This window comes from Plectropomus leopardus, chromosome 4 (assembly GCF_026936395.1).
Source record: "Plectropomus leopardus strain MGB_pleo_1.0 chromosome 4, ASM2693639v1, whole genome shotgun sequence".
Classification (NCBI taxonomy): Eukaryota; Metazoa; Chordata; class Actinopteri; order Perciformes; family Serranidae; genus Plectropomus; species Plectropomus leopardus.
The window spans coordinates 22,519,043-22,530,854 of NC_142179.1; the positions used below are offsets into that span (position 1 = coordinate 22,519,043).

General features: G+C 47.8%; 1 protein-coding gene across 1 annotated transcript in view; it reads left to right on the plus strand.

Annotated features, from left to right (window-relative positions):
- The window catches only part of LOC121944124 (uncharacterized), a 57,199-nt gene that overhangs the window by 31,398 nt on the left and 13,989 nt on the right, over positions 1 to 11,812 (plus strand). The window contains 11 exon segments of the mRNA XM_088076020.1: positions 2 to 828; positions 831 to 1,389; positions 1,491 to 1,687; positions 1,690 to 2,532; positions 2,535 to 3,378; positions 3,380 to 5,068; positions 5,070 to 5,912; positions 5,914 to 7,586; positions 7,589 to 7,968; positions 7,971 to 10,984; positions 10,986 to 11,812. Of these exon segments, the coding sequence (XP_087932146.1) occupies positions 2 to 828; positions 831 to 1,389; positions 1,491 to 1,687; positions 1,690 to 2,532; positions 2,535 to 3,378; positions 3,380 to 5,068; positions 5,070 to 5,912; positions 5,914 to 7,586; positions 7,589 to 7,968; positions 7,971 to 10,984; positions 10,986 to 11,812 (11,696 nt within the window).

Here is an 11,812-nt window from a genome sequence, read left to right on the forward strand (position 1 = left end):
CGGCATCATCATTGTACAGTACTGAGAAACCAACCTCACTGTCACCTGAAACAGGAGGGACTGTGACCACGAGTGAGACTGAGAAAGCATCAGTAACACCAGAGGCAAGTTCTGCTAGGCTAACAGCAGATGAAGAGGGCTCAGGTGAGCAGACTACTGACATGTCCAGCAAAGATTCTTCAGCACCTACAGCTTCTTCACTGTTTAGCACTGAAAAGCCAACAAAACTGCCTGTTGGGGAACAAGACAGTGCTGTCACAGCTCAGACAGAGAGGTCCTCTGTGTCTCCCATAACTGATAAGACAGAGCAAAGTTCAGTTCTCATTCCAGTGGATGAAGGTGGTTCTGGTGACGAAACCCCCGACATGTTCATCCCTACCTCTTCTGTCACAGGTACACCCCTGTACAGTACAGATGCACCAACAGCAATGTCACCTGGAACATCAGAGAGCCCTGAATCAGATAAGACAAAATGGCCAACACCTTCAGATGAACCAACAGGTTCTCCAGTCTTTGATGAGGCCTTCACAAGCCCCATGACAGTGTCTCCAAGTTTGGCTTCGGTTTCATCATCTGTTGATGCAGACAGTGAGGATGATATGATCAGCAGTGAGCCCACAATGGTGGAGTCCATTCCCTCCATCAGTGGATCAACCATACGCCCTGACACGGGATCATTCATCAATACCACTGAAGGCGAGAGTTCTGTAGACAGCACTGATGATTTTGCTGAAGAATCAATCATCCCAGCAGCTACAGTGTCCTCAGAGTTTAGTACAGAGTCACCATCGGTCACAGCATCACATGAAACTGAAACAAGTGATACTTCAAAACCGCGATTACCCCGGCATCATCATTGTACAGTACTGAGAAACCAACCTCACTGTCACCTGAAACAGGAGGGACTGTGACCACGAGTGAGACTGAGAAAGCATCAGTAACACCAGAGGCAAGTTCTGCTAGGCTAACAGCAGATGAAGAGGGCTCAGGTGAGCAGACTACTGACATGTCCAGCAAAGATTCTTCAGCACCTACAGCTTCTTCACTGTTTAGCACTGAAAAGCCAACAAAACTGCCTGTTGGGGAACAAGACAGTGCTGTCACAGCTCAGACAGAGAGGTCCTCTGTGTCTCCCATAACTGATAAGACAGAGCAAAGTTCAGTTCTCATTCCAGTGGATGAAGGTGGTTCTGGTGACGAAACCCCCGACATGTTCATCCCTACCTCTTCTGTCACAGGTACACCCCTGTACAGTACAGATGCACCAACAGCAATGTCACCTGGAACATCAGAGAGCCCTGAATCAGATAAGACAATATGGCCAACACCTTCAGATGAACCAACAGGTTCTCCAGTCTTTGATGAGGCCTTCACAAGCCCCATGACAGTGTCTCCAAGTTTGGCTTCGGTTTCATCATCTGTTGATGCAGACAGTGAGGATGATATGATCAGCAGTGAGCCCACAATGGTGGAGTCCATTCCTCCATCAGTGGATCAACCATACGCCCTGACACGGGATCATTCATCAATACCACTGAAGGCGAGAGTTCTGTAGACAGCACTGATGATTTTGCTGAAGAATCAATCATCCCAGCAGCTACAGTGTCCTCAGAGTTTAGTACAGAGTCACCATCGGTCACAGCATCACATGAAACTGAAACAAGTGATACTTCAAAAACCGCTATTACCCGGCATCATCATTGTACAGTACTGAGAAACCAACCTCACTGTCACCTGAAACAGGAGGGACTGTGACCACGAGTGAGACTGAGAAAGCATCAGTAACACCAGAGGCAAGTTCTGCTAGGCTAACAGCAGATGAAGAGGGCTCAGGTGAGCAGACTACTGACATGTCCAGCAAAGATTCTTCAGCACCTACAGCTTCTTCACTGTTTAGCACTGAAAAGCCAACAAAACTGCCTGTTGGGGAACAAGACAGTGCTGTCACAGCTCAGACAGAGAGGTCCTCTGTGTCTCCCATAACTGATAAGACAGAGCAAAGTTCAGTTCTCATTCCAGTGGATGAAGGTGGTTCTGGTGACGAAACCCCCGACATGTTCATCCCTACCTCTTCTGTCACAGGTACACCCCTGTACAGTACAGATGCACCAACAGCAATGTCACCTGGAACATCAGAGAGCCCTGAATCAGATAAGACAAAATGGCCAACACCTTCAGATGAACCAACAGGTTCTCCAGTCTTTGATGAGGCCTTCACAAGCCCCATGACAGTGTCTCCAAGTTTGGCTTCGGTTTCATCATCTGTTGATGCAGACAGTGAGGATGATATGATCAGCAGTGAGCCCACAATGGTGGAGTCCATTCCCTCCATCAGTGGATCAACCATACGCCCTGACACGGGATCATTCATCAATACCACTGAAGGCGAGAGTTCTGTAGACAGCACTGATGATTTTGCTGAAGAATCAATCATCCCAGCAGCTACAGTGTCCTCAGAGTTTAGTACAGAGTCACCATCGGTCACAGCATCACATGAAACTGAAACAAGTGATACTTCAAAAACCGCTATTACCCGGCATCATCATTGTACAGTACTGAGAAACCAACCTCACTGTCACCTGAAACAGGAGGGACTGTGACCACGAGTGAGACTGAGAAAGCATCAGTAACACCAGAGGCAAGTTCTGCTAGGCTAACAGCAGATGAAGAGGGCTCAGGTGAGCAGACTACTGACATGTCCAGCAAAGATTCTTCAGCACCTACAGCTTCTTCACTGTTTAGCACTGAAAAGCCAACAAAACTGCCTGTTGGGGAACAAGACAGTGCTGTCACAGCTCAGACAGAGAGGTCCTCTGTGTCTCCCATAACTGATAAGACAGAGCAAAGTTCAGTTCTCATTCCAGTGGATGAAGGTGGTTCTGGTGACGAAACCCCCGACATGTTCATCCCTACCTCTTCTGTCACAGGTACACCCCTGTACAGTACAGATGCACCAACAGCAATGTCACCTGGAACATCAGAGAGCCCTGAATCAGATAAGACAAAATGGCCAACACCTTCAGATGAACCAACAGGTTCTCCAGTCTTTGATGAGGCCTTCACAAGCTCCATGACAGTGTCTCCAAGTTTGGCTTCGGTTTCATCATCTGTTGATGCAGACAGTGAGGATGATATGATCAGCAGTGAGCCCACAATGGTGGAGTCCATTCCCTCCATCAGTGGATCAACCATACGCCCTGACACGGGATCATTCATCAATACCACTGAAGGCGAGAGTTCTGTAGACAGCACTGATGATTTTGCTGAAGAATCAATCATCCCAGCAGCTACAGTGTCCTCAGAGTTTAGTACAGAGTCACCATCGGTCACAGCATCACATGAAACTGAAACAAGTGATACTTCAAAACCGCTATTACCCGGCATCATCATTGTACAGTACTGAGAAACCAACCTCACTGTCACCTGAAACAGGAGGGACTGTGACCACGAGTGAGACTGAGAAAGCATCAGTAACACCAGAGGCAAGTTCTGCTAGGCTAACAGCAGATGAAGAGGGCTCAGGTGAGCAGACTACTGACATGTCCAGCAAAGATTCTTCAGCACCTACAGCTTCTTCACTGTTTAGCACTGAAAAGCCAACAAAACTGCCTGTTGGGGAACAAGACAGTGCTGTCACAGCTCAGACAGAGAGGTCCTCTGTGTCTCCCATAACTGATAAGACAGAGCAAAGTTCAGTTCTCATTCCAGTGGATGAAGGTGGTTCTGGTGACGAAACCCCCGACATGTTCATCCCTACCTCTTCTGTCACAGGTACACCCCTGTACAGTACAGATGCACCAACAGCAATGTCACCTGGAACATCAGAGAGCCCTGAATCAGATAAGACAAAATGGCCAACACCTTCAGATGAACCAACAGGTTCTCCAGTCTTTGATGAGGCCTTCACAAGCCCCATGACAGTGTCTCCAAGTTTGGCTTCGGTTTCATCATCTGTTGATGCAGACAGTGAGGATGATATGATCAGCAGTGAGCCCACAATGGTGGAGTCCATTCCCTCCATCAGTGGATCAACCATACGCCCTGACACGGGATCATTCATCAATACCACTGAAGGCGAGAGTTCTGTAGACAGCACTGATGATTTTGCTGAAGAATCAATCATCCCAGCAGCTACAGTGTCCTCAGAGTTTAGTACAGAGTCACCATCGGTCACAGCATCACATGAAACTGAAACAAGTGATACTTCAAAAACCGCTATTACCCCGGCATCATCATTGTACAGTACTGAGAAACCAACCTCACTGTCACCTGAAACAGGAGGGACTGTGACCACGAGTGAGACTGAGAAAGCATCAGTAACACCAGAGGCAAGTTCTGCTAGGCTAACAGCAGATGAAGAGGGCTCAGGTGAGCAGACTACTGACATGTCCAGCAAAGATTCTTCAGCACCTACAGCTTCTTCACTGTTTAGCACTGAAAAGCCAACAAAACTGCCTGTTGGGGAACAAGACAGTGCTGTCACAGCTCAGACAGAGAGGTCCTCTGTGTCTCCCATAACTGATAAGACAGAGCAAAGTTCAGTTCTCATTCCAGTGGATGAAGGTGGTTCTGGTGACGAAACCCCCGACATGTTCATCCCTACCTCTTCTGTCACAGGTACACCCCTGTACAGTACAGATGCACCAACAGCAATGTCACCTGGAACATCAGAGAGCCCTGAATCAGATAAGACAAAATGGCCAACACCTTCAGATGAACCAACAGGTTCTCCAGTCTTTGATGAGGCCTTCACAAGCTCCATGACAGTGTCTCCAAGTTTGGCTTCGGTTTCATCATCTGTTGATGCAGACAGTGAGGATGATATGATCAGCAGTGAGCCCACAATGGTGGAGTCCATTCCCTCCATCAGTGGATCAACCATACGCCCTGACACGGGATCATTCATCAATACCACTGAAGGCGAGAGTTCTGTAGACAGCACTGATGATTTTGCTGAAGAATCAATCATCCCAGCAGCTACAGTGTCCTCAGAGTTTAGTACAGAGTCACCATCGGTCACAGCATCACATGAAACTGAAACAAGTGATACTTCAAAACCGCTATTACCCCGCATCATCATTGTACAGTACTGAGAAACCAACCTCACTGTCACCTGAAACAGGAGGGACTGTGACCACGAGTGAGACTGAGAAAGCATCAGTAACACCAGAGGCAAGTTCTGCTTGGCTAACAGCAGATGAAGAGGGCTCAGGTGAGCAGACTACTGACATGTCCAGCAAAGATTCTTCAGCACCTACAGCTTCTTCACTGTTTAGCACTGAAAAGCCAACAAAACTGCCTGTTGGGGAACAAGACAGTGCTGTCACAGCTCAGACAGAGAGGTCCTCTGTGTCTCCCATAACTGATAAGACAGAGCAAAGTTCAGTTCTCATTCCAGTGGATGAAGGTGGTTCTGGTGACGAAACCCCCGACATGTTCATCCCTACCTCTTCTGTCACAGGTACACCCCTGTACAGTACAGATGCACCAACAGCAATGTCACCTGGAACATCAGAGAGCCCTGAATCAGATAAGACAAAATGGCCAACACCTTCAGATGAACCAACAGGTTCTCCAGTCTTTGATGAGGCCTTCACAAGCTCCATGACAGTGTCTCCAAGTTTGGCTTCGGTTTCATCATCTGTTGATGCAGACAGTGAGGATGATATGATCAGCAGTGAGCCCACAATGGTGGAGTCCATTCCCTCCATCAGTGGATCAACCATACGCCCTGACACGGGATCATTCATCAATACCACTGAAGGCGAGAGTTCTGTAGACAGCACTGATGATTTTGCTGAAGAATCAATCATCCCAGCAGCTACAGTGTCCTCAGAGTTTAGTACAGAGTCACCATCGGTCACAGCATCACATGAAACTGAAACAAGTGATACTTCAAAACCGCTATTACCCGGCATCATCATTGTACAGTACTGAGAAACCAACCTCACTGTCACCTGAAACAGGAGGGACTGTGACCACGAGTGAGACTGAGAAAGCATCAGTAACACCAGAGGCAAGTTCTGCTAGGCTAACAGCAGATGAAGAGGGCTCAGGTGAGCAGACTACTGACATGTCCAGCAAAGATTCTTCAGCACCTACAGCTTCTTCACTGTTTAGCACTGAAAAGCCAACAAAACTGCCTGTTGGGGAACAAGACAGTGCTGTCACAGCTCAGACAGAGAGGTCCTCTGTGTCTCCCATAACTGATAAGACAGAGCAAAGTTCAGTTCTCATTCCAGTGGATGAAGGTGGTTCTGGTGACGAAACCCCCGACATGTTCATCCCTACCTCTTCTGTCACAGGTACACCCCGGTACAGCACAGATGCACCAACAGCAATGTCACCTGGAACATCAGAGAGCCCTGAATCAGATAAGACAAAATGGCCAACACCTTCAGATGAACCAACAGGTTCTCCAGTCTTTGATGAGGCCTTCACAAGCTCCATGACAGTGTCTCCAAGTTTGGCTTCGGTTTCATCATCTGTTGATGCAGACAGTGAGGATGATATGATCAGCAGTGAGCCCACAATGGTGGAGTCCATTCCCTCCATCAGTGGATCAACCATACGCCCTGACACGGGATCATTCATCAATACCACTGAAGGCGAGAGTTCTGTAGACAGCACTGATGATTTTGCTGAAGAATCAATCATCCCAGCAGCTACAGTGTCCTCAGAGTTTAGTACAGAGTCACCATCGGTCACAGCATCACATGAAACTGAAACAAGTGATACTTCAAAAACCGCTATTACCCCGGCATCATCATTGTACAGTACTGAGAAACCAACCTCACTGTCACCTGAAACAGGAGGGACTGTGACCACGAGTGAGACTGAGAAAGCATCAGTAACACCAGAGGCAAGTTCTGCTAGGCTAACAGCAGATGAAGAGGGCTCAGGTGAGCAGACTACTGACATGTCCAGCAAAGATTCTTCAGCACCTACAGCTTCTTCACTGTTTAGCACTGAAAAGCCAACAAAACTGCCTGTTGGGGAACAAGACAGTGCTGTCACAGCTCAGACAGAGAGGTCCTCTGTGTCTCCCATAACTGATAAGACAGAGCAAAGTTCAGTTCTCATTCCAGTGGATGAAGGTGGTTCTGGTGACGAAACCCCCGACATGTTCATCCCTACCTCTTCTGTCACAGGTACACCCCTGTACAGTACAGATGCACCAACAGCAATGTCACCTGGAACATCAGAGAGCCCTGAATCAGATAAGACAAAATGGCCAACACCTTCAGATGAACCAACAGGTTCTCCAGTCTTTGATGAGGCCTTCACAAGCTCCATGACAGTGTCTCCAAGTTTGGCTTCGGTTTCATCATCTGTTGATGCAGACAGTGAGGATGATATGATCAGCAGTGAGCCCACAATGGTGGAGTCCATTCCCTCCATCAGTGGATCAACCATACGCCCTGACACGGGATCATTCATCAATACCACTGAAGGCAAGAGTTCTGTAGACAGCACTGATGATTTTGCTGAAGAATCAATCATCCCAGCAGCTACAGTGTCCTCAGAGTTTAGTACAGAGTCACCATCGGTCACAGCATCACATGAAACTGAAACAAGTGATACTTCAAAACCGCTATTACCCCGGCATCATCATTGTACAGTACTGAGAAACCAACCTCACTGTCACCTGAAACAGGAGGGACTGTGACCACGAGTGAGACTGAGAAAGCATCAGTAACACCAGAGGCAAGTTCTGCTAGGCTAACAGCAGATGAAGAGGGCTCAGGTGAGCAGACTACTGACATGTCCAGCAAAGATTCTTCAGCACCTACAGCTTCTTCACTGTTTAGCACTGAAAAGCCAACAAAACTGCCTGTTGGGGAACAAGACAGTGCTGTCACAGCTCAGACAGAGAGGTCCTCTGTGTCTCCCATAACTGATAAGACAGAGCAAAGTTCAGTTCTCATTCCGGTGGATGAAGTTGGTTCTGGTGACAAAACCCCGACATGTTCATCCCTACCTCTTCTGTCACAGGTACACCCCTGTACAGTACAGATGCACCAACAGCAATGTCACCTGGAACATCAGAGAGCCCTGAATCAGATAAGACAAAATGGCCAACACCTTCAGATGAACCAACAGGTTCTCCAGTCTTTGATGAGGCCTTCACAAGTCCCATGACAGTGTCTCCAAGTTTGGCTTCGGTTTCATCATCTGTTGATGCAGACAGTGAGGATGATATGACCAGCAGTGAGCCCACAATGGTGGAGTCCATTCCCTCCATCAATGGATCAACCATACGCCCTGACACGGGATCATTCATCAATACCACTGAAGGCGAGAGTTCTGTAGACAGCACTGATGATTTTGCTGAAGAATCAATCATCCCAGCAGCTACAGTGTCCTCAGAGTTTAGTACAGAGTCACCATCGGTCACAGCATCACATGAAACTGAAACAAGTGATACTTCAAAAACCGCTATTACCCCGGCATCATCATTGTACAGTACTGAGAAACCAACCTCACTGTCACCTGAAACAGGAGGGACTGTGACCACGAGTGAGACTGAGAAAGCATCAGTAACACCAGAGGCAAGTTCTGCTAGGCTAACAGCAGATGAAGAGGGCTCAGGTGAGCAGACTACTGACATGTCCAGCAAAGATTCTTCAGCACCTACAGCTTCTTCACTGTTTAGCACTGAAAAGCCAACAAAACTGCCTGTTGGGGAACAAGACAGTGCTGTCACAGCTCAGACAGAGAGGTCCTCTGTGTCTCCCATAACTGATAAGACAGAGCAAAGTTCAGTTCTCATTCCAGTGGATGAAGGTGGTTCTGGTGACGAAACCCCCGACATGTTCATCCCTACCTCTTCTGTCACAGGTACACCCCGGTACAGCACAGATGCACCAACAGCAATGTCACCTGGAACATCAGAGAGCCCTGAATCAGATAAGACAAAATGGCCAACACCTTCAGATGAACCAACAGGTTCTCCAGTCTTTGATGAGGCCTTCACAAGCTCCATGACAGTGTCTCCAAGTTTGGCTTCGGTTTCATCATCTGTTGATGCAGACAGTGAGGATGATATGACCAGCAGTGAGCCCACAATGGTGGAGTCCATTCCCTCCATCAATGGATCAACCATACGCCCTGACACGGGATCATTCATCAATACCACTGAAGGCGAGAGTTCTGTAGACAGCACTGATGATTTTGCTGAAGAATCAATCATCCCAGCAGCTACAGTGTCCTCAGAGTTTAGTACAGAGTCACCATCGGTCACAGCATCACATGAAACTGAAACAAGTGATACTTCAAAAACCGCGATTACCCTGGCATCATCATTGTACAGTACTGAGAAACCCACCTCACTGTCACCTGAAACAGGAGGTACTGTGACCACGAGTGAGACTGAGAAAGCATCAGTAACACCAGAGGCAAGTTCTGCTTGGCTAACAGCAGATGAAGAGGGCTCAGGTGAGCAGACTACTGACATGTCCAGCAAAGATTCTTCAGCACCTACAGCTTCTTCACTGTTTAGCACTGAAAAGCCAACAAAACTGCCTGTTGGGGAACAAGACAGTGCTGTCACAGCTCAGACAGAGAGGTCCTCTGTGTCTCCCATAACTGATAAGACAGAGCAAAGTTCAGTTCTCATTCCATTGGATGAAGGTGGTTCTGGTGACGAAACCCCCGACATGTTCATCCCTACCTCTTCTGTCACAGGTACACCCCTGTACAGTACAGATGCACCAACAGCAATGTCACCTGGAATATCAGAGAGCCCTGAATCAGATAAGACAAAATGGCCAACACCTTCAGATGAACCAACAGGTTCTCCAGTCTTTGATGAGGCCTTCACAAGTCCCATGACAGTGTCTCCAAGTTTGGCTTCGGTTTCATCATCTGTTGATGCAGACAGTGAGGATGATATGATCAGCAGTGAGCCCACAATGGTGGAGTCCATTCCCTCCATCAGTGGATCAACCATACGCCCTGACACGGGATCATTCATCAATACCACTGAAGGCGAGAGTTCTGTAGACAGCACTGATGATTTTGCTGAAGAATCAATCATCCCAGCAGCTACAGTGTCCTCAGAGTTTAGTACAGAGTCACCATCGGTCACAGCATCACATGAAACTGAAACAAGTCATACTTCAAAAACCGCGATTACCCCGGCATCATCATTGTACAGTACTGAGAAACCAACCTCACTGTCACCTGAAACAGGAGGGACTGTGACCACGAGTGAGACTGAGAAAGCATCAGTAACACCAGAGGCAAGTTCTGCTAGGCTAACAGCAGATGAAGAGGGCTCAGGTGAGCAGACTACTGACATGTCCAGCAAAGATTCTTCAGCACCTACAGCTTCTTCACTGTTTAGCACTGAAAAGCCAACAAAACTGCCTGTTGGGGAACAAGACAGTGCTGTCACAGCTCAGACAGAGAGGTCCTCTGTGTCTCCCATAACTGATAAGACAGAGCAAAGTTCAGTTCTCATTCCAGTGGATGAAGGTGGTTCTGGTGACGAAACCCCCGACATGTTCATCCCTACCTCTTCTGTCACAGGTACACCCCGGTACAGCACAGATGCACCAACAGCAATGTCACCTGGAACATCAGAGAGCCCTGAATCAGATAAGACAAAATGGCCAACACCTTCAGATGAACCAACAGGTTCTCCAGTCTTTGATGAGGCCTTCACAAGCTCCATGACAGTGTCTCCAAGTTTGGCTTCGGTTTCATCATCTGTTGATGCAGACAGTGAGGATGATATGACCAGCAGTGAGCCCACAATGGTGGAGTCCATTCCCTCCATCAGTGGATCAACCATACGCCCTTACACGGGATCATTCATCAATACCACTGAAGGCGAGAGTTCTGTAGACAGCACTGATGATTTTGTTGAAGAATCAATCATCCCAGCAGCTACAGTGTCCTCAGAGTTTAGTACAGAGTCACCATCGGTCACAGCATCACATGAAACTGAAACAAGTGATACTTCAAAACCGCTATTACCCGGCATCATCATTGTACAGTACTGAGAAACCCACCTCACTGTCACCTGAAACAGGAGGTACTGTGACCACGAGTGAGACTGAGAAAGCATCAGTAACACCAGAGGCAAGTTCTGCTAGGCTAACAGCAGATGAAGAGGGCTCAGGTGAGCAGACTACTGACATGTCCAGCAAAGATTCTTCAGCACCTACAGCTTCTTCACTGTTTAGCACTGAAAAGCCAACAAAACTGCCTGTTGGGGAACAAGACAGTGCTGTCACAGCTCAGACAGAGAGGTCCTCTGTGTCTCCCATAACTGATAAGACAGAGCAAAGTTCAGTTCTCATTCCAGTGGATGAAGGTGGTTCTGGTGACGAAACCCCCGACATGTTCATCCCTACCTCTTCTGTCACAGGTACACCCCGGTACAGCACAGATGCACCAACAGCAATGTCACCTGGAACATCAGAGAGCCCTGAATCAGATAAGACAAAATGGCCAACACCTTCAGATGAACCAACAGGTTCTCCAGTCTTTGATGAGGCCTTCACAAGTCCCATGACAGTGTCTCCAAGTTTGGCTTCGGTTTCATCATCTGTTGATGCAGACAGTGAGGATGATATGATCAGCAGTGAGCCCACAATGGTGGAGTCCATTCCCTCCAGCAGTGGATCAACCATACGCCCTGACACGGGATCATTCATCAATACCACTGAAGGCGAGAGTTCTGTAGACAGCACTGATGATTTTGCTGAAGAATCAATCATCCCAGCAGCTACAGTGTCCTCAGAGTTTAGTACAGAGTCACCATCGGTCACAGCATCACATGAAACTGAAACAAGTGATACTT